Here is a 23576-nt window from a genome sequence, read left to right as displayed (position 1 = left end):
GCAACCAAATTCTATTGGAAGGCGGTTTTCACTTTACTTTTTAGTCTTCCTTTCTCCTGGTCTTCTCTATTTTCACTGAAGAGAGAGTAAAGGAGAAGTGGCATAAATTCCACTGAAAAGAATTTCAGCTGGGCTCTGGATGAGAGGAAAGGGCAGGGAACCCACCACTCTGTGGAAGTACAGATTTAGACACGGTTGGTTGTTGGAACCTGGCGTTGGGATAAGTCAGTGCTGCTGAACCCATCAATTTCTTTCTTTACCTTTCTTCTTTGTAAATTTCTAGGCTCTAAGCCTCAGAAAGGACTTGTGTGTTGCCGTCACTTGGCTCTGTCTGAATGTCAAAATGCTTCTCCCAAATGAGAAGTAGACACCTTGCATCCCAGGACAACACCCGAGGGAGACCATTACACAGACACCAGTGATGTCTAAGACGGGTCCAAAACACCGCTACTGTTCCCCACACATTCTCTTGCATGTCTTTTAACACCATTTGTGAAATGCACCATGCTCAGCCTTCCTGCATTTCTCCCAGCCCCCAAATACACTGAAGCAATAGAAATGAGGACTTATTCAAGTGGAGAAACTAAGAGACAGGCACGTTTATCTCCAGGCACAGGCAGACTGAAGTGAGGGAAGGTTTCCTCCCCTCTCAGGAGCCGGAGTGGTGTGAGGATTCCATCTTGTCCTGGCTCCACCCTCAAGTTGCCTAGCCCTCCCCTTTCTGTGCTGCCTGAGCTGGGGAAGGACTCCAGTGACAAACTGTGGCACCACGTGCCAGTGTACAGGCTGGGAACTGGGCTTTCCTCACTCTCCTTACTCCAGGCCCCGTGGCTGCGGGCTGGCAGTAACAGTATCTGATGCTCCTGGGGTTACATGAGGGGCCAGCACTGGGGTAAGGTCAACAAGACACATACCTCCAGTGCAAAATTTAAGGGTCTCCCAAAAGCTCAGTGATCATGATAAATAATGTCTTTGTGCAATACTTTTAAAAAGCAGGTGGGTGTGGTCGCTCACGCCAGTAATCCCAGCACTTTGGGAGGCCGAGGCGGGCAGATCATGAGGTCAGGAGATAGAGACCATCCTGGCTAACACAGTGAAACCTGGTCTCTACTAAAAATACTAAAAAATTAGCCAGGCATGGTGGCAGGTGCCTGCAGTCCCAGCTACTCAGGAGGCTGAGGCAGGAGAATGGCGTGAACCCAGGAGGCGGAGACTGCAGTGAGCCGAGATCGTTCCACTGCACTCCAGCCTGGGCGACACTGGGCCAGCTGGGTTGATGTTGCCCTTGACAGCCTCTTTGTCCAAATCCATGGAATGTACAACACCAAGAGTGAACCCCAGTGTAAACTATGGACTCTGGGTGATATCAATTTGTTGGTCTCATTTCATTGATCGTAACAAACGTACCACTCTAGTAGGGTATGCTGATCATGGGGGAGGCTGTTCATGCGTGGAGGCCAAGGGTGTATGGGAACTGTCTGTACTTTCTGCTCGATCTTGTTACAAACCTAAAAAATTGCTCTTAAAAAATAAAATGATAAAAAAAATTCATGATAAACAAACCATCAAAATTTTAAATAAAGGCAAGATCAACAGGGCTTCATGAGAGAACTTAAAACTCTGTGGATTGAGATAAAGTGACAACATACAGATGCCAAAAGACACCCAGGGCTTCCAGATGGCATCAACAGCGGGTTTCCAGGGGGGGTTACAGCTCAAAGTACCCAGTCGGCATATCTGAGGCCCCATGGAGTTGCAGCTGTGCTTCTGGGCCACCCAGGTGCTGGTAGACACCCTGCTCATGGCCGGGGCTCTCTGGGGAGCACTGTTTATCCCAGGAACCCGTGCGTCTGTGTGTTAAATAAGGCCAGGCAGGCGGGGAGTTTCCCAAAGACTAAGCTGAGCAAGGCCCCTGGGAGGGAGACTGCATTTGCACTTGCTGTGAGTCACATTTTCCTTTTTATTTCCCGTCCAGGCTCAACTGGATTACGCCATAAGGGCCAGGTGCGGCTAGGGGGGACATTCCCCAATCGGCCACAAAGAGGCGGTCAAGGGCAACATCAACCCAGCTGGCCCAGTGCCAGCCTCATTTTCTGGAACCAGAGCTTCCCTTGGCTTTGGCAAGAAACTTCTCTTTTCTCTCCTCTCCTCTTACTGTGTTCCTTTGTTTCTATCCAGGAGTAGTGAAAAATGGCAGGCCAAAAAGCCCCTCACAGGGAGGGCAGAATAAACAGGTCAGATGCATTTTTCAGCCTGCTGTGACAGCACACCGGCACTCTACAGCAAAGGATGCTGAGTAAAATGGAGCAATTTGCAGAAGCGTGGCCACCCCGTGCGAAAACACCCGCCATCCTCAGCCATTCCTTGGGCAAGCCGGCCCCAGCTCCTGCAGCCTGTCTGCCCCAAGGCTTGGTTCCTGAACCCAGCAAGTCTCAACGTGCACTGCCAACCATTCTTGGCTGCAGAGGAAATTCCTTCCTTTAAGACAAAAGATCCATTATGCGACAGAGTCAAAGTTCCCCCAGGTATGGGGGAAGGCAGACAGGCATTTATTCTTATCTTCGTTTTGGTTTGCAGAGCTGAGGTTATCTTTACAGAGACCTGAGCTCATTTCCTCCAAGGACACAGGAGAAATCCCATTCCTTGCCTGGCTCCTAAGTGTGAGTGGAGTTAAGAAAGCACAAGTTTCAGGCCAGACATGCTGGCTCATGCCTATAATCCCAGCATTTTGTGAGGTTAAGGTGGGAGGATTACTTGAGTCCAGGAATTCCAGACCAGCCTGGGCAACATAGTGAGACCCCATCTCTACAAAAAATAAAAAATTAGCCAGGCGCCTGGGTGCGTGCCTGTAGTCCCATCTACTCTGAAGGCTGAGATGGGAGGATCCCTTGAACCTGGGAAGTCGAGGCTGTAGTGAATCATGATCATGCCATTGCACTCCAGCCTGGGTGACAGAGCAAAACTCTGTCTCAAGAAAAAAAAAAAAAAAAGAAAAACCACAAATTTCTTGAATCCACAAAGAAAGCCCCAGACTGGTGACGGTGTGGAAGCCTGTGTCATCTTGACACTGTCTTGGCCCATGATGCTCCTTGGGTGTGTCCCTCCGCTGTGTGTCCTTGTCCCTTCATTTGTAAGATCATGTTAATGGGAACTGGAGCCCTGGACTTCCCACTGCTGCCATTTAATTAACTGTGTGAGCTCAAACAAGCAAACACACACATAAACAAAAAGCACATTTTCTGTGGTCTTCTCTCATTTATACAATGAGTATCCTAGATTACTAACCTAAGATCAAATTTTAATTTGATCTTAATTTGATCAAAATTTAATTTGACACAAAATTTAATGTTAAATATTAATATTGATAATACAAATAATAACAAAGTTGTAGGGTTTTTTTTTTAGGACAGCTAGGACAATGTCTGAATTCAGTCTGCTTGGGTCATTATCTGCAGCAAAGGAAATAAAATCAGGGTACCTTCTCTCACATCAATCTTTTTCTTTCTTCTCCCAGCAAGGCATTTGCTCAGTTTTACATGGCAGAGTTCAGCTGTCTTTTGCACGTGCTAGACTCTGAAGGCTTTTGCATGTTGACTCTTTTCCTGACAAGTCCATTTTGTTAAAGCACCAAAAAAAGCAATTAAAAAAGCAAAGCAAGATAGAAAGTGAACTTCCAATACAAAAAAAAAAAAAAAGGAAATGATACGTGGTAAAATCATAAAAAGAATCCTTCTGCCTTTCAGAAAAGCTGTGCCCTACACACACCAAGCCCCTGTATCCTTTCACGCGGTAGTGGGAACAGCCTCGTGTTTATGGTTCTTATGAACAGTCATGCAGATGTTAGCCACATTGTCCCTTTTTGTCATCTCCTCCACTGGACTACCAGACAGGTGCATCAGGGCTGGTGGAAACCCACACCACTGGGTACAAATGCCAACTGTCCTGGCTTCTGGGACTGGAGAGGAGGGTTGCAAGGTGAGAAGAGGATCATTCTACGGTCAGTTCCTCACAATTTCCTATAGAGCACTGGTCCCCAATTTTTTTTGGCACCAGGGACTGGTTTCACGAAAGACAGTTTTTCCATGGATGGCAGATGGTTTCAGAATGAAACTGCTCCATCTCGGATCATCAGGCATTAGTTAGATTCTCATAAGGAGCATGCAACCTAGATCCCTCCCTCATGCAGTTCACAATAGGGTTCAGCTCCTATGAGAAGCTGATGCCACAGCTGATCTGACAGGAGGCGGAGCTCAGGCGGTAATGCTCGCTTATCCTCTGCTCACCTCTTGCTGTGTGGTCTGGTTCCTAACAGGCCACAGACTGGTACTGGTCCATGGCCTGGGGACTGGGGACTCCTGCTGTATAGTAGCAGGAACATAGGTAAAATACTACTAGCCTCTTGGCTTGAATTGCTAATCCCAACCACTTCTGAATGTGCCCAGCCTCAAAATCAGCTTGCACTTGACCTGATTACCCAGCAGGCAAATCCTCAATGCTTGATATTAAACCAATGAAGTTTCCCAGTACTAGAGTATTTGCAAATCAAGGTCAAATTAATGTTGAATGAAAGGGTATAGGTTCAGTAGTATAACAAGAAACGCATTCAGTAAGAAAGGGGCATCAGAAACTGCTTTCTAAAGCTTACCCAGAGATCTTTCTTTCGTCTGGTTGGTTGACCTCACCACGGGAAGGCTCGCGCGAGTCCGGCTGCCTCTGGAAAAAGGGGTTGGAGCATCCCCCTCAGACATGGCTTCCAAAGAATCAGCGGACGTCTCTGATAAATGCTCGACGGGGTCACCCAGACTGGGTGGTTGAGGACTGTGAGACAGTTTGGGGCTCCTTGTCTGCAAAAGGCATTTTAAAGAAAGTGGGAAAATAGACTATTATTAATCGTGTGGAAAATATGTCCAATGCCATTTCTATTAATCTGGAAAAATAATATGGCAAGGGGGAACAGTCCATCACAACGGTTAGATAGGAAAACTAAAGACCCAGTGGGTCAAAGTATCAGTTGTGAAAATTACCGGAAAATAACATTGCCCTTAAGTGTTCCATTGTATTTATTTATTTATTTATTTATTTATTTATTTATTTATTTATTGCCAGAGTGCAGTGGCGTGAGATCGGCTCCCTACAACCTCCGCCTCTGGTGTTCAAGCAATTCTTGTGCCTCAGCCTCCTGAATAACTGGGACTACAGGTGTGCCCCAACATGCCCGGCTAGTTTTTGTGTTTTTTAGCAGAGATGGGGTTTCACCATGATGGCCAGGCTTTGAGTACTCTTGAACTCCTGACCTCAGGTGATCCGCCTGCCTCGGCCTCCCAAAGTGCTAGGATTATAGGCGTGATCCGCTGCACCTGGTCTCCATTAAGATTTTTATTGTTTGACTTATGTGGTGCATTTTGAACAGGGAGTTGAGGACAAGCCACATTATAAGAAAGTGATAGCAAAACAATTCCTTTTGCCCGACAAATTCTAACAGTGCTTTCACAACAGATGGGACTGTATACTCTTCTACGCACCCTAGATGGATGAGCTACTCATACCAGAGTAAATTGAACACAACTGGTCCTTCAGAGTCTCATACCAAGACTGTTTCCACAATCAGTAAACTCACATTGCAAGGGAGATTTTTATTTTATTTTATTTTTTCTGAGATGGCGTTTCATTCTTGTTGCTCAGACTGGAGTGCAATGGCGCCATCTTGGCTCACTGCAACCTCTGCCTCCTGGGTTCAAGCAATTCTCCTGCCTCAACCTCCCGAGTAGCTGGGATTACAGGCATGTGCCACCGTGCCCAGCTAATTTTTGTATTTTTAGTAGAGATGGGGTTTTGCCACGTTGGCTAGGGTGGTCTCAAACTCCTGACTTCAGGTGATGCACCTGCCTCAGCCTCCCAAAGTGCTGGGATTCCAAGGTGCGAGCTACCATGCCCGGCCTTATTAATGATTTTTGAACAAGGTACCCTGACAATTCTTTAGCCAGTCCTGCCTTGAGGTTTGGGCTACAGATTTGTTTCAGGGATGCCCAAGGTGTGCCTGATACTCTAGCGGTACCCTTTGAGAACGGGATGAGCAGCTTCTTGCTAAAAGTACACGACAACCCCTCTCAACAGAACCAATTGCATTATCCAGACAAACACCTTCCTACATGCCTCTCAGGACCTTCCCATAGAGGAAAGCAGGGATAAGGTCAGTACCTTCCGCCCTGTGTTTCTTAAGGGATGTGGCTTCAAGGAGATGACTGGGTGTTCTACAGGAAACTCAGCAAAGATTACATGCCAATACCATGACCAGAAAGGACATGCATTAACAGTCAAATTGTCTCCTTTGGTTAATTTTTCTGTGCAAGTCCCCAAAGTGGTGCATTCCTAGATTTATTTTTCACAAAGTCTGCTTCTGTTATGGGGATCTGGCTTTGACACACATTACAAGTATTTGACCAGGAAAATTATCCCTAAATCACTGCTCAGTTCACCAAGATTTAGACAAATTCACGTGGTCCTCAGTGAAGTAGCTTCCTCCTTACTGTGCTCAGCAGAATATCAAGTATGATGTCCTCATTCCTGACATTTTTTTTTTTAAAGAAGGTAGAGTCAGTTTAGCAAGATAGCCAAGAAATAATATTACTTTAAGCAACATGGCTACATTTATAACCTCTGCCGTTTGGTCATCTTTATAGCTCACGGCAGAAACCATACATTTGATGAGTTGTCATTTTCCATTGCAGAAGGTAATAATCCTTGAAGAAAATCAAAATCAAATCTCTGTTTCTTGTTCAGGGTCATCGTAGTGGTAGGTAAGTAGAAAAATCAGAGATGCAGGGCTATATATTTTTTCTCCCCTCACTTCCTAAACATAGCTATTTAGCTCCAAATGTAAACTCCTCTTTTTGTTGTTATTCACGTTCTCACTGAAAACGATCACTACATATTAGCAGTCGCCTCACACGCAGTACCCTCCCCTCTGATGCCAGCTTGCTGCTGAGACATCATTTAGCTCAGAGAAAAGACAATGGAAATTGCTGACACTTGTGCCAGATACCCTGTGATCTGATATGCTGGAAAAAAAAAAAAAAAGTCAAAATAGCATTTTGGAACAGTGCTAGGCACCATGGGTAAAAGTGGACCAGAGATAAAAGTTCTTGAGCTCGTCAAGCATGTAAGGTCTATATGGGGGCAAAAGATAATATATATGCAATAGATGGACAGGAAGAATGAAGAGGCGCATCACCCTGGGTGCAGAAGGAGTTTGGGGCAGTAACTGCTGAGTTTAAAGGGGCATCGGGGTAGGAGGAAGAGTGTAGGTGAGGGAGGTGCGAGGGTTGCTCTGAACTGGGCAATAAAGTGCAGGGCCACCCACTCCCAGCCTGGTCTTTCCTGATTGGACTGAACAGTAGTCACCTGATCTTAGCTGGATCAATCAAATTCTCGCCCCTGGAAATGTCTTTCCTGATTGGGTCAAGAAGTAGCTACCTGAACTTAGCTGGTCCAATTAAACTCTCAATTGTAAATTTAGATCTGGGACAGAGATCTATTAGTCAGTGTCTACAGAGAACTTGAAACAACTTAGTTTTCAACTTGAAGCTGTGGTTAACGTGGGCAGGAAAAGTGAAACAGAAAAAAGTGCAGAGAAAAAAAATAAAGCGAATCTGTATTAAAAAACAGAGATGTGAGACCCCCACGATCTTCAGAGAGCACAAAAGATAAGACAGCAGCCATCTGGGGTCTCCTGGGCTTCCCACTTTCTGTTTCCAGTACACTGTGGGGTCCTTCCAATGAATTCCTTCAATTAATTCAATTTTTGTTCTTGCAATAGTTTGGGATAACTGTGCCTTGCAAGCAAACCACCACTGACCAACACCAATTCTAATGGTTCCTCCTGGCTAAGCTGCTAGGATGCTCACATATTCATATTAGTAAGAACCATGGAGAAACCTAAACTCTCTGGAGCTTATTTCCATAATCATAGTTCCCATTATTTTATATTTCATAGATGAAAATTTCTAAAAAAATATTTCCCCCAAATTTATGAGGGGTTACAATACAAGGATGTTGATTTTATTTTGCAAAGTAAGAGGCATTAAAGAAATCTTACTCTCTGTGGTATCTTTTTTTTACCTTAAGAAAGGAAAGATACTTTAATATCAAAAAAGGGGGAAGCAAACACAATTTCAGGTTTGATCTAGTGAAAAATTCTTTATGTTGGAGTTAGTGTTCTCATTTTGCCTCCGGTGAAAACTTTTCTCAGTCATGCATGGCCTACAGCTTGGTGTTTGAAGCTGCTACCCTAAGCTGCTGAGTGGAGAGCTATGCCTAACTGAGGAGGAAGCAGGGGATGGTGGGAATGTTCTCTGAGCCACGTGAGCAGGACTCAAGGGTCTGTAAGACTGGATTTTCCTCCTTGCTCCATGGAGATCCATGACACCAATCTCCCTCTGTTTCCATCACAACCTTGTAAAGACTTCCCCAAATCATTAGGCAACCCCAAACCCGCAAACCCAAATGGTAAGCCCTTTGGGGTCATGCATGAAGGGGGTGGTCTGTATAATCAGGCCACCTGAACTCCACTTGTCCTTTCTATTCTTCTCTTCTTCGAAGGGGTCTCTCTGTCACCAAGACATGCTGGTGTCATTGGCTCAATGCAGCTCTCACCTCTTCTGCATCTGTGATTGACCCTATAGAAATATTCTCTTCCTAGTGAAAGGATGAGGGAAGAAATAAAGGACCCAACATATCAGGTGCCTGCTGCTCTGTATCAAGTAACTGTCATGTGGTAACCTTATTTAACCTTCCCTGTAACCTCACACTACTGATTACCACGGAGAAAATAGAAAAAGCAGCTTGCCCTGAAACTCTACCAAATGAAAGGAGCAAAGATCACGTGTGGCACACTCCAGAGTTGACACCAGTGGTAAGATTGGTTGGTTGGTCATTCATTCATTCATTCAGTCAGACAGGGTCTCTATTGCCCAGGCTGGAGTGCAGTGGTAAGATTATGGCTCACTGCAGCCTCGATCTGCCAGGCTCAAGCGATCCTCCCACCTCAGCCTCCTGAGTAGCTGGGACTACAGGTGTGTACCATCATGCCCAGCTAATTGTTTTAATTTGTAGTAGACAAGGTCTCACTTTGTTGCCCAGGCTGGTCTCAAACTCCTAAGCTTAAGTGATCCTTTCATCTCAGTCTCCCAAAGTGCTAGGATTACAGGTGTGAGCCACTGCACCCTGCCTAAAATTTTTATTTAACCAGGAGTCTGGGAATGCTAGTTCTAGTTCAGCTCCTGCCAAAAACTGGTCCACATATAACCTCGTTGAGTCACAGCTATCTCATCTGGAAGGCCAGAGGTTGAGCTAGTTGGTGTCTCAGATCCCTTGCAGGACCAAAACTTTCTAACTCTAAGTACACATCATATAAGAAGAAAAGATCATGTCACCCAGAAAAACAGTTTACTGAGATTTTCTTCGAATTATTTATCCTATAGCACCTGCTCCATAGATATATGTAGCTAGGTAGTGCTAAGATCTGGCTTTCCGCATTTATGTCCTCAAGTGTATGCAACATAGTTGAACAGCATTAATTTGTAAAAGACGGTCATGATTTCATTTTAACATCATGAACAAATATTTGCTGAAATGTTCACCAAGTGCACTGTTCTGCGAGGTAGATCAGATTTATTCATATTCTTTGCAATGCTATTGGATTTGGAGATAACAACAAAGATAAAAGAAAGTTAGAGCTAGAGGTATTGATGATGTATTTTTCATTCCCGTTTTCAGACCCTTAAACCCTAAATTGAAATGCCGAGGTCCAGAAAATGAACCCGCAAATGTAGCTTTACATAATATGTTAATTGCCAGGAACAGTGGGGTGTCTGGCTAGCCAAGGTATTCACTTTGCTTCAGATTACGTTCTATTGTGAAAAGAAAAATCAACATTGCCGTGATGAAGTTTTACTTCATCCTAATTAATGCCCAATTTGCCACAGGGCATTTGAAAATACAATGAAGTTTTCCACATGCAAATGTATTTGGAATGACTCATTCCTAGCACTCATTAAAGGACATGGTTAATTTAATCATGACATTCAGACACTTTAGCCCCATTTCTTTCACTTGTGAAACTTTCAACTCAAACCCAGTCAAAATTCTGATTTCAGTTGAAGAGAACATTCTAGTTGCTAGGTACTTTTATTAAAAATTCCAGGAATAAAATATTAAATTAACAAATAAATCATCCACAGATTTTAGGTTTTCTCTACCATTCCTGCTTCACGGTACTCCAAAGGAAAATTAATAAACTCTCACTATGGAAGCTCTACGCTTCTAAATTTGCTTACAGAGTCCTTTTTACAAGCCACAGTGCAGTTGCCTTTTTCCCATTTTCTGCTCTCCTTCTAGTTTCCTGTCTTTAATGTCCATGCTGGGTTAAGGACTAAGGGTGGGAAGGAAGACAGGGAGCTCCATCGGGCACACCTGGCTTCTATCTTACCTCCCATCCTTACATAAACCCATCCCTGGTGACAGCATCAGCTGAGGTCTTCTACCTTCAGTTGGCCACCTGCCATTCTCTGGTGAGTCCTGTGACCAACAGCCAGGTGTATATTTCGAACAGCGAGCCCTGGGGTCAGGTACAGTGGCTCACACCTGTAATCCCAGAACTTTGGGAGGCCTAGGCAGGTGGATTGCTTGAGCCCAGGAGTTCGAGACCAGCATGGGCAACCTAGTGAGACTCTGTCTCTACAAAAAATTAAAAAATTAGCCAGGTGTGGTGCTGCACACGTGTAGTTCCAGCCACTGGGGAGGCTGAGGCAGGAGGATGGCTTGAGCCCGAGGTTGAAGCTGCAGTGAGCTAGGGTGACACCACTGCACATCAGCCTGGGAGAAAGAACAAGACTCCCATCTCTAAAAAATAACAGAAGAATACAAAATTTAAAAAAAGAACAGCAAGGCTTAGCTATGCATGTCTTCTTGGCAACTTCCCACGGCTTCTGTGGCTTATGGACAGAAAAGCAAAATCTGAGTGATATCTCCCCAGTGCCATTCTTGCAACTATGATCACTCTGGGTAATAGACTGAGACACCCATGATTCTAAAATACAACGGGTGGATGTGAGAACTGCAACACAAATGGAGAAGAGAACTGTAGTTAGTTTTATTATGATCTTGCAATTTTGGGGTGGGTCTGGCATTAAAGACTCAGAGAAATGGTGGTAGAGGAGAATAAATCAGCAGCTTTTGTTTTTAATAGAAACCATGGGTGCAGGCGCTAGAGGGTCCTGCTGTTAATCTACAGTACAATATACACACACAAAATCGAGTGTTTAGTGGACATCTGGATGCTGGATGTGAGCAGTTTGTGGATACTTGCCAGGATGACTAGTAACCAGGAACTTCTGGGCCTTACAATAAGATAGATCTATATTCACTAACCACATTTTAATGCCAACTTCCAACAGTGCATATCTGAGATTCTCATGTTTCTCCTAGCTTAAGTTGAGGTCTGATAATTAGTATTTCTCTTCCCTGACTTGGACAAAGGGGAAGCATTTTCTCTAGGATTTATTTTGATGAAATATCCTTGATACACTCAGTTTATATCCTGTTTCTTCAACACTAATATTTCAACACTTTTCTCCCTTTTCCATCCAAAGAGTACCCAGACATTATTCATGATTTTCACCTGTGAAAACAGAATGGCATTTGTTCTGGATGGAAATCAGACGATTCAGCAGTTGGGCAAAGTACAACTGCATCTTTTGTTTCCACGTTTTCCTTCTCTGTGTGTATTATTTCATTATCAGATTGGAAAGATGAAAGGGCAGTGATATCCAGTACCCGCTGCCCACGGGCAGCTCATATGGAGCCAGCCACAGTCATCCCTGCACTGAGGCATCCACTGTGTGGAGTGAAGTGAGCCAGGCAGGACCCCTCTGCCAACCCACTGTCACCATGCAAAGCCCCCTGCCCTCCTACAGCTGCAAACAAACAAATGACAAGGACACCTCTGTGCAGAAAAGGGCTCTTCCTCATTGTTTAAAGAAGCACCACACTATGCAAATACTCTCCATAGAGTATTACCTGTGTGTCAGATTCATCTTCTGAGGTACTGTTAATTTACCTTGTCCTTGTGGTTGTCAGAAACAACAAAAAATTTATGGAACTTCTATTGCTAGCCATCGCCTCCTGGGAAACTTCCAAGCCTTTAAGTTCCAAGGTCTTCCCACAGGGAAGGGTTGTTAATGGTATCCCCATGCTACAGAGGCCACTCTGAAGACTCTCTCCCTAAACTGGGGTTAGAAGGTAAAGGTATCTGGAAAAGACGTCTGGACTTGCCTCCAGAAGGGGAAAGGAGGAAATTCCTAATTGCGCAGGAAGAGGGGAGTGGATGACTTCCCAGAGCCAAGAAGAGGGTGGCAGTTTTGGTGTCAGTGGTGGCGATGGTGCTCTTCAAATTGGGAAGACCTGTATTCCATTTGCAAGAAGTGACCCACAACTGGGAGGATGGATGTGTGACATGCTTAGAGTGGGTGGAACCAGGTGCTCACACTTAGGATACTTGGCAAATGTCCCCATAAACCTGGATGCAAACAGGCTGCACGGAAAGCAATTCACTATAAGTCCCAGGAGACTCAGAGGCCCTGGCCTGGTTTTATTGGATTGGACAAGCTCCTCAAGATTTCCTTATGACTCCAAGTGAGGGGAAAATGCTTCCCCTTAATATGATGAGGATGAATTTCTCAATAATTGCTGAAGCCAGGATAGATCAGTTTGATTTGGGAAAATTAAGAAAAGTGGTAGTTCTTGTACTGGAGTGTCAGGAAGCAAATCTGTACATATTACATCTTTAATAGAATAAGTAAATCTTGAAACAATTTGGAAGGCTGGTTAACAAATTACAATGTCTGTGTACTCTAGAGTACTACACAATCATAATAAAGGTGTTTTAATGGAATTTTGTGGTATAATTTAGTAATTGGACACAATAGAGCCAAATATGAGCATTAGTTTTCTTTTGATGGTGGCATTATGGGTAACATTCTTTTTAAATAATTTCACATCTTATTTTAGATTTAGATTTATTTTAGCATGCAGGTTTGTTACATGGGTATATTGCAAAATGCTGAGGTCTGGGGTACAATTGATCCCATCACCCAGGCAGTGAGCATGAAACTGACCCAACAGTCCCATAGATTATTTTTTTTGATAAACCGAACAAGAAATTGTTCTGGTCTCAAAGCTGGAAACTAGTATTTGTTTTATCTGAGTTCCTTCCTCAGGAAACACCTTTAGGACTCTCAAAAAAGTATCAAAGAACTGAAACTCACCAGATCACCACACCAGATGCCACACCCCTCATTCATCATGATTGTTTCCTTGCGCCTTCTCAGTTGTTGTTTTCTTATGTGTTCTTAACGTTTCTTTCCTGCTATATAAACCCCTAGTTCTAGTCAGTCAAGGAGATGGAGTTGAGACTGAGCTTCTGTCTCCTTGGCTGCAGCACCCGACCAAAGCCTTCCTCCTTGGCAATACTTGTCTCAGTGATTGGTTTTCTGTTTGGTGAGCAGCAGAACCTAGACCAAACCCCCGGTGTTTTTGTAACAAGCGTAGTATTCAATGGGTTTTCAACCCTTGCTCTCCTCCTGCCTCCCCGCTCCAGGAGTCCCCAGTGTCTATTATTGCCATCTTTATACCCATGTGTACCCAGTGTTTAGCTCTCACTTATTAAGCGAGAACATGCTGCATTGGGTTTTCTGTTCTGCATTAGTTTGCTTAGGATAAGAGTGACACACTTTCTTTATTTCTCCAAAATAAGAATATGTTGTTTTTACAAATCAGAGAATTACTAAATAGGCATGATATTTTTAAAGAATAGATCAGAGGAAGGGAACTTTCCCATAAAACATTTAGAATCCAGAAGGATTCCTGTCTATGGTGACCTGAATGTATTCATGCCCATTCCTGTCTTCTCTTGTGTATTCTGTATGATTGGATTCTAGGTTTAAGAACTTGTCATTAGAGATGGCCCCTGAAATGACAACACAAATGCATGGGGAAAACACGGGAAGGGAAACGCGTTTTCATTTTCATGCCATGCAATATTTGGCAAGAATCCAGTTCTTACAAAACTTCCAATTCTACAAAACGATACAGTTAAGAAAAGCGCCAAGGCCATCAAATCAATTTCAGACATGCAGATTGCATTCCACCTTTTAAAGAGACAGACTTCCACATCTGTAGTTCTGATACCATTATAGTAATTTAATTTAAAGGCTCTTAAAATTTGATTCTAGGTAAATTTGGAATTTTAGCAATTTTCTATGATCCCAGAGATATTTTCTACCTTTCAACCCTTCATAGTTTGTAGATGATACAGTATTCTTTTTTTTCCCTTGAAGAGGTTTGGTTCCACCTAGAGGAGCTGCTAAATCTGTTGCCTTGCAGAGGAGACAGGGGTTCTTATCAGATCAGAAGGCAGGGTGGCCTTTTTAACTCCAGGATTAGACATCAACCTGCCACCTGTCTGCCTTGTGGCCTACCTGTAACATGACATAAACTCTACTGAAATACCACCTCAGATTGACTGCTCTCTGACTCCTCCCCAAAGCCAGAATGAGACAAAAGCTATTTAAAGAAAATAAAGCCTAGCTCAACTATGATCTCCATTTAGCATCCTTCTACCAAGTTAGAAAATTAGATCATCGGTAAGTTCCAAGTCTGGATCTCATTAACTCAGACTTTCACCCCTTTCAGAAATATGTTCATGCAATTTTTATTCAGTGATGTGTTTTCTTCTTTTCGTTTTGCCAATACAAAATTAAAAGCCTGGACTAGGTGTGGCGGCTTACACCTATAATTGCAGCACTTTGAGAGGCTGAGGCAGGAGGATAAATGAAGCCAGGAGTTTGAGACCAACCTCGGCAACATCCCATCTCTACAAAAAACAAACATGAAAATTAGACAGGAGTCGTGGTGCACACCTGTAGTCCCAGCTACTCGTGAGGCTGAGGTGGGAGGATCCCTTGAACCTGGCAGTTCAAGGCTGCAGTGAGCTATGCAGTGATCATGCCACTGTACTCCAGCCTGGGTCACACAGCAAGATCCTGTCTCTAAAAAAACAAAAGCCACATGAAGAATACTGCTGTTTACTTGTTGGTCCTGCCTACTATGCTGATCAGTGTACCTTTTATAAAGGCATGAACAATGTTTCTTTCACAATTTGAAACAAAGAATATGATTTTGCTTCCTGAAGGATTAATAAGTATTACCTTGTCATATGTAAAATATCATGTATGTCAGGAAGCTTGAAAGTAAATTTAATGTCCAAGATAATCATAGTACCTATATTTTAAAATTTGCCTCCTCTTCTTACGAGATTTTGCCTTTTGATTTTCAGTGTATCTACCTTAGGGTAGATGTCTTTTTTTTTTTTTTTTTTGAGACAGAGTCTCGCTCTGTTGCCCAGGCTGGAGTGCAGTGGCGTGATCTTGGCTCACTGCAAGCTCTGCCTCCCGGGTTCACACCATTCTCCTGCCTCAGCCTCCCGAGTAGCTGGGACTACAGGCACCCGCCATCACGCCTGGCTAAGTTTTTATATTTGTAGTAGAGACGGGGTTTCACCGTGTTAGCCAGGATGGTCTCGATTTCCTGACCTTGTGATCTACCCGCCTCGGCCTCCCAAAGTGCTGGGATTACAGGCGTGAGCCACCTCGCCCAGCCAGGTAGATGTCTTTTTATTGCAAGTTGCCTTGAATACAACAATTAATTTATTCTTTCTCTCCTTTCTTTCTGAAACAAGAAAAGTAATGCCTTATCAACAAGCAAAATGTTGAACAGGCTTTGGCTGCCGAAATCCTCATTGGTTGAGGTCTGAGCAAGACTGCAGATGCTTTTGTAATTCAGAAAGTCAGGAATGCACTTTAAAAGGCTATAGGATAAAAGGTGTCTGTGTGAGGATTGCTGTTATTATACTGATAAAAGGAAAGAAACCTGCTTGTAGCCTTTGAAATCTCAAGTAAAATACAACCAGCAAAACATGGTGCTAAGTACACATCTTAGAAGGCCTTCTTAACAAAAGCCATTTTTAAGCTCATCTCTGCAACCTAGGCTTCAGTGCTTTATGGAGAGGATGTGGGATCCCAAGCCACGGAATCGTACCCCTAAAACTTAATTGCATTGTTGCCAAACCAAAGAGGCTTTCCTTGCTAGCAAAGGCCCTCACCCTCAGTGAGGGTATGGGCTGTGCCATGGGAGAGCTTATGATGTCCTCATCACCCCACAGTGGAGAAGGCCACAGGGAACTGGGCAAGAGGGACTCTTCTGGGTCCCTGGGGTCACCAAGGCTCAGAGCTTATGGCCAGACCCTCCCCATATATCCTGGGAATAGCGTTCACTGTTAATTTCAAACACATTCCCCCTCCCGCCAGTCCAAAACAACCACCAGTACCACCTGCCCAATTTCACTGGAATGATTTTCAAATGAAAACACACACACACACACACACACACACACACACACACAGTGAAAGTTCTAACTAGCTTTCTGCACCAAAGATTCTGATTTTCCTCTAGTCCTGCTCTAGGAAAGTATACCAGTGTTTGAAGAGATGGACAGAAGACAAAATTTATAATGAGAGAACTTACTGTTTTTATCAGGTTATTTTATGAAAAGCAGACTCCAATCCTGCCATGAACTCACGGTGCAACTCCATATGAAACCTTTCTGAACCTCAGTTCTCACTTTTATAAAATAATCAGAATATCTACTTGATAAAGTAAGAAGTAATTGGAAAAATGTTGCATGGGACAGCAATTGGTAAATTATAAAAGATGCCAACCATTTAGCTTTCCTTAGATAGTAAGCTGGTATTACTCTCAGTAGGGTGATTCTAGATGGCTCAGCTTCCTACTGTTCTTGGGAAGTCCCGTAGCTTCTGGGATCCTATGTGAGAGGAGAAGGGTACAAACAAACCTTTAATGGATCCACCATGCCTTCATCTTGGTCTTGTGAGATAGGTAAATAGTTACATCCAATTTCAAAACAGAATTTGACATCTGGAGAGGATCTGAGAGTTACTCATTCACTAAAGGGGGAAGATCACCTTCGATTTCCAACCTTAACCTTCATCCTATTCCATCTCTGAAAAACAGCATTATAATTTAAAATGCTTGTAAATGCCAAAAAAGCACTTCAAGAAAAATTTCAGATATCCAATTATTTGCTGATATGGAAAAAAAAAGAAAGAAAAGGAAAGTCAGTACTGAAGATTTATTTGTTTCAAGCAGAAGAAAAAAAGAATAGCGGGAGGGAATCCCAAACTCAGTACTACTTATGATGGGAAAATCCCACTGGGCAATGTCAAATCTCTATTCTGAAAGTAGGAATAAAGGTTAATGGCAGGGTGTGAAGTTGTAGGGAAGAGCTCACTATGCCCTTCTTTTCCCTTTCTGCATTTTAACTTAGTGCACAATACATGCGCATGGAAATAATAAAGATGCCTCTATTTTGCATGAATTTTAGGAATGTGAAAATGATTAAGAATAAAATTAAGGATAAACACTCATCAGAATTGGGATGATGTGTGACATGAAAATTCTCTTTAGTGTCTAAACTTGAACTGTAATGTTTATTTGTCTGGGCAGGAACTTTCTAAATTGAGCTTGTTACCCTAAAAAGAGATCAATGAGACTGATTATTAAGAAGGGGAAGGTAAAGAGATAAGCATGGTCACTGAAGACTGACCAATGGGAAGGAGGTCACTTTTGTACAAAGCCAGATGGCCGAACATTTCCTAAGCACAACCATTACCTAGCTGTGTGACCTTGGGCAAGTTACTTAACTTCTCTGTGCCTCAATCACCTCATTTGTAAAATGGGGATCATAGTATACCTCCCCCACAGGGTTGCTGTGAGAAGTTAATACTTGTAAGGCACTTAGAACAGTGCCTGGTGTATATAAGTTCTAAAGAAATGTGTTTATTTCCATTATGATCATTATTAAAATGTATATAAGTAAAATGATCTGGACCCAACATTGGACACATTGGAACTGAGCAAAGCAGAATGACATAGCTTTGGGATTGTCAGAATGATTCAGGCTTCTGTTTTACTGCCATGAGTATTCTGCTGGAGCAAGCTGGCAAGGATAGGATCTCTGCTTAGAGATGCCCACTTTTCAAACAATTATTCAAAGATCTCCAGCTTGTGGTTGCATTACTGCCGATTCCACAATCCAATCTGTGGAAAGCAAATTAAATATTTCGAAGCAAGCATGCAATTAGTGTTCATTTTAATACTGACTCTCATAATTTTTAGAAATGCACATATTTCAGAATGCTACAAGCACTTGGCTCTGATAGTTTTGAATCAGGGATTGGGGTAAACAGCGAAAAGTGCAGGCATTAGTGGCTGACACTGATTAGAATGGCACTTGCAGGTGAGGGAAAGGTGCAGGATGAGGGTGCAACTCGATGCAGAAAAAGAACAGGTAGAGTACTAACTCGCTGAGACGATTCAATTTTCATCAAGTACCTTTGAATGTCAAGTTCTGCCTGAAGAGAGATCAGCATGCCCTTCAAAGCCTGTGGACCAGGAGAAAACAAGAAAAAAATAGGAAAGAAAAGGGGTGAAAACATGAAGAGAAAAAGAATAGGTTGACCAAATGGACCACCTATTTATTCATGATGAAAATGTAGCACGGTTAACTCCTCTTCCCCGAAAAGAAATAAAAATGATGACAGTTCCATCCTTATATTTTAGAAAGACATGTTGAAGCCTTAACTAGCAATGGGTTTGCCCCAAAATACCCTGCCATAGGCGCTTCTGAATTCACCTTGTATCATTGGAGAATGTGTCATATTAACCCACCATCCCTGAGGTTGTCCCAGAGCTGCAGGGAACTTACTAGAGCCTGCCCAACCCAAATGAAATAGCTTTCTTAGCCAGAATGCAGTCTGAGGCTGCCATCTTGATTGTCACTGGCCCCGGGCTCACTGGCCACTAGGTTGCTGCACGAAAGCAGGCCTGTGAGTGCAGTGCTCTCTGCCCATGCTTTGCCATGCAGGAGGGCACACCCAAGGTGAATACATACAGGAACAGAAGATCCACACTGTAATTCAGGGCACAAATTCTAATATTTGAACCTGGTGGACCCTGGAGTGTGCCTTTGGTTTACAATGCTTACTGTGCAAGTATTTAAATATTTTAATTCTCATTGATGCCACTGACTTTATTTTTATTTTTATTTTTATTTTTTTGACACAGAATCTCACTTTGTCGCCCAGGCTGGAGTGCAGTGGCGTGATCTCAGCTCACTGCACCCTCTGCTTCCCGAGTTAAAGCGATTCTCCTGCCTCAGCCTCCGGAGTAGCTGAGATTACAGGCGCCCACCACCAAAGCTGGCTAATTTTTGTATATTTAGTAGAGATGGGGTTTAACCATGTTGGCCAGGCTGGTCTCAAACTCCTAACCTCAAGTGATCTGCCTGCTTCGGCCTCCCAAAGTGCTGGAATTACATTTGTGAGCCACTGCATCCGACTCATTTTTGAGCAACTTAACTTTTTAAAAAAACATGGCAGTGAAATATTTTTTGTGCCTTAAAAAATGAAAATTTCTATAATCCTCATGCAAGAAGAGTGACTTCCTCTTGTTCCCAATATCAGCCAGTGGGGTGCCATAGCTGCATATCTTACTGCACATGCATATACACATATCCATAAGGACTATTAACACATAGGAGCCTCTAAGTACCATCATGATTGAATTATACAATATCCATGATCCATATCACCATTGTGTATAGATTATATATATGTATGTATATTACTTAGAACTTAGTCCCACACATCAGACACAAATTTCCACTAGAAGAAAAAGAACACTTGAACACAGATGGCTACACTCAAAAGCCAAAAAGCCAAACAACAGGTCTCCAGACAAAAACTGTACTAAAATATTCTACCCAAGATGCACATAGGGGTTAAAAAAATAAATAAATAAATAAAAGAACTTGAAGAGATCTTTAGGAGAAAAAGGGAGCGACACTATTAGAAAAACAGTTAGCTAAAGTGACCTCATAAAAGCCCTTTTCTAGGTGAATATATTCTCACCAGAAAGGTGAGGGTTGCTTAGGGCCCTCTGATTCTCTGCTCTGAAGTTTACAGGCTTCATCAACTGTGAAAGAAATATCCTGAAGTAGACCACAAATAATAAAGCCCTGCAGGTGCATGGTAAATAAAAGTGTAAGATAAAAACAGGATGACAGATTTGAAGAGCTGCTACGGACAGGGAAAAGGGGGGAAAAAAAAAGCACAGAAAATCACAGAGCGATGATGAGCAACACCGGCTGCGGGAGGAGAACCAGGACAACCACAACCCTTCAGAGAGGACCAGGAAGGGAAGGGGGTAATGGAAGAGACCAGAGATCCAGTGGGTCTGCCAGGAGGGACAAAAAGACCTCAACCACTCTCTGCTAGGTGACCCTCATCAGAGGAACTTACAACAAAGAAAATGAAATATGGAGAAACGGGGGCAAGGAAAGTTGCTACAGCCATTGCTTTAGACAAATATCATCTGAAAGTCAAGAAACTAGGGGAGGCTGGGTGAGATGGCTCACTCCTGTAACCCCAGCACTTTGGGAGGCTGAGACAGGAGGATCGCTTGAGGCCAGGAGTTCAAGACCAGCCTGGCCAACATAGGGAGACTCCCATTACCACAAAAAATGAAAGAAAAAATTTAGCTGGGTGTGGTGACAAGTGCCTGTAGTCCTAGCTACTGAGGGGGCTGAGAGGGGAGGATTGCTTGACCTCAGGAGGTCGAGGGTGCAGTGAGTACAGTGAGCTATGATCACACCAATGTACTCCAGCCTGGGCAACAGAGAGAAACACTGTCGAAACAAAAAAAAAAAAAAAAAGAAAGGAAGAAAAAAGAAAGAAAGAAAGGAAGGAAGGAAGGAAGGCAGGTAGGCAGGCAGGCAGGCAAGAGAAACACACAATTGCTCAAAGCCTCCAAACTGTGGAGCAAACCCCAAGTCTACCCGTTACATCTTTTCCTGCCTTTGCTAACTGAGGTCACGGAAACCTAGAAGCTGGAAGAATCTCCCAGCATCAGAGCAGGGAAGGCCCCGGGATGCTGGAGACGTAGGAAGCCCTTCTCAGAAGATGCAATGGAATAAGCTCACGAACTTTAGGCCTCAGGATCCTATAATCACAGATAAGTTTTCTCAGGATTACAAAATGAACCTCACTGAGAACCTTTTTTCGCTTCTCAGTAGGTTCCATCTGTGTGGAAAGTTTTGAGCCCTACAAGTTTTGAGCCCAACAATAAGAGCAATAAAAAAGAAAACTGGATTTTATTAGGCCTCTCACATATACCTGCTAAATCAACGTGTAGCATTTACAAGCTTGATTTATGGCTTTGACTATACGATAGAAAATTATTCTTAAAAAATAAGAGCGGGTGGCTGGGTGCAGTGGCTCACGCCTGTAATCCCAGCACTTTGGGAGGCTGAGGCGGGTGGATCACCTGAGCTCAGGAGTTCGAGACCAGCCTAGCCAACATGGCAAAACCCCATCTTTACTAAAAATACAAAAATTAGCTGGGCATGGTGGTGGGCACCTGTAATCCCAGCTACTCAGGAGGCTGAGGCAGAAGAATGACTTGAACCTGGGAGGCGGAGGTTGCGGTGAGCCAAGACTGCGCCATTGCACCCTAGCCTGGGCAACAAGAGCAAAACACTGTCTCAAAAAAAAAAAAAAAAAGTGAGTGAGACCAGAGTTGAGTGTTTTCAGTGAACTTCTGGATTATCTATGCTAATGATAATCAGTAGTTTATCACATATAAAGAGGTTAGATCAAGATTAAAAGAACGGGCCTGGTGCAGTGGCCCATGCCTGTAATCCTAGCATTTTGGGAGGCTAAGGTGGGCTGAGTGCTTGAGGTCAGGTGTGCAAAACCAGCTTGGGCAACACAATGAGACTCCATCTCTACAAAAAATACAAAAATTAGCTGGGCATAGTGGCACACGCCTGAAGTCTCAGCTACTTGGGAGGCTAAGGTGGCAGGACTGCTTGAGCCCAGGAGGTGGAGGTTGTGGTGAACTGAGATTGTGCCACTGCACACTGCACTCCAGCTCGGTCAACAGAGTAAGACCGGTTTCAAAAAAACAAAAAACAAAAAACAAAACCCACAAAAAACTAAAGGAATGTTACTGAGAAAACAGGAAGACTCAACTACCTCAAGGAATGGCAAAAATAATAATACTGTAAAAATTAAACAGAAGAGCATTTATTATTTCAGAGACTCCTAATAAATTCATCAGCTATCATAAGAAAATGGCAAAAAGAAACTTCAGACATTGCTGTTGTACTAAATGGCACTTGAGATCTCTTTGAAAGGCTAAATGTGGCAGGAAGGGAAAGGGGTTCAGAGTTTCTTTCCTAATGCTGATGAGTCTGAGAAGAATTGCTCAAGAATAATAAATGTTGGGTAACCACACAATGCGCAGATGCAGTGGAGAGAACCAGAAATGAATGACACACGTACAGTACTTCAAACGGTCTGAATGACAAGCGATATTTATTTTATTTCTTTTGCTATGTCTATTTCAGGGTTTTCTATAATAAATATAATTCTATAACAAGGCACAAAGAAAAGTATCAGTAAAGGAGGGAAAAAGTGAATTGTTGATCTCTAGGGAGCAACATCAGGAAACTATGGAGGCTGCTAAAATTTAAGCACTCACCCAAAGTTCCACTTTTGTTCACAAATTAAAGATTTTCTTTTCTTCTTCTTTTTTTTTTTTTTTTAATTAAATTTGAGACAGTTTCACTCTGTCACCCAGGCTGGAGTGCAGTGGCATGATCTCAGCTCACTGTAACCTCTGCCTGGCTAATTTTTGTATTTTTAGTAGAGATAGGGTTTTGCCATGCTGGCCAGGCTGGTGTCGAACTCCGGGCCTCAAGTGATCTGCCTACCCTGGCCTCTCAAAGTGCTGGGATTATAGGCGTGAGCCACCGCGCCCGGCCCAGAAATTAGAGACTTTCTGATGTCACTTTACATAGAGTCAAATTTTGACTCTCTGGAAGCAATTTAACCAGTTAGGAGACTAACCGTGGTAAACGAAAATATATTCATAAAAAAATGTAAGATCTCATGAAAAGCTCTTTGTATTACAAATTGTCTCGGGTTTGTAATTGCACAGCAAATCACTGAGCCATCCAGCATATCTTCCAACATGAAGATCTAATCGCCAAAGCCTTAACTTAGATTGTTACTTATGTTTCTAAATCTGTGGAAGCACATTTCCTTTTCTTCTTCTTTTCTTTTACTGTTAACATCCTTATTCTCTATTTTACCAGTGGAGAATGTTTAGTATTAATTTCCACTTAGCTCAAGATTCAAGAAATGCAAAGTGCTATTTTTATCAAATTTCTGAAAGCCTACTGTCTTCTGCTTTGGAAGTCCCACAACAGCCCTTTAATTTCCTTAAGCCCCACTTTCCTCACAGCAAGTTGGTGTGGCAATGGATCATAATAGGTTGCTGGGAGGATGAAGTGAGATCCAGGCATGTGAAACACTGTACAC

At 43.1% G+C, this 23576-nt stretch overlaps 1 protein-coding gene across 8 annotated transcripts in view; it reads right to left on the bottom strand.

The window, feature by feature from the left end:
• KIAA1217 (KIAA1217 ortholog) overlaps positions 1-23576 on the bottom strand; it is a 508152-nt gene that overhangs the window by 161257 nt on the left and 323319 nt on the right. For all 8 annotated transcript variants that reach the window (XM_063607293.1, XM_034930120.3, XM_034930117.3 and 5 more), the window contains exon 3: positions 4646-4844. In XM_063607293.1, the coding sequence (XP_063463363.1) occupies positions 4646-4844 (199 nt within the window). The remainder of the gene's footprint in view (positions 1-4645; positions 4845-23576) is intronic.

This window comes from Pan paniscus, chromosome 8 (assembly GCF_029289425.2).
Source record: "Pan paniscus chromosome 8, NHGRI_mPanPan1-v2.0_pri, whole genome shotgun sequence".
NCBI lineage: Eukaryota > Metazoa > Chordata > Mammalia > Primates > Hominidae > Pan > Pan paniscus.
The sequence above is the reverse complement of the archived record's forward strand: the minus strand, read 5'-3'. Positions and strand labels throughout refer to the sequence as shown.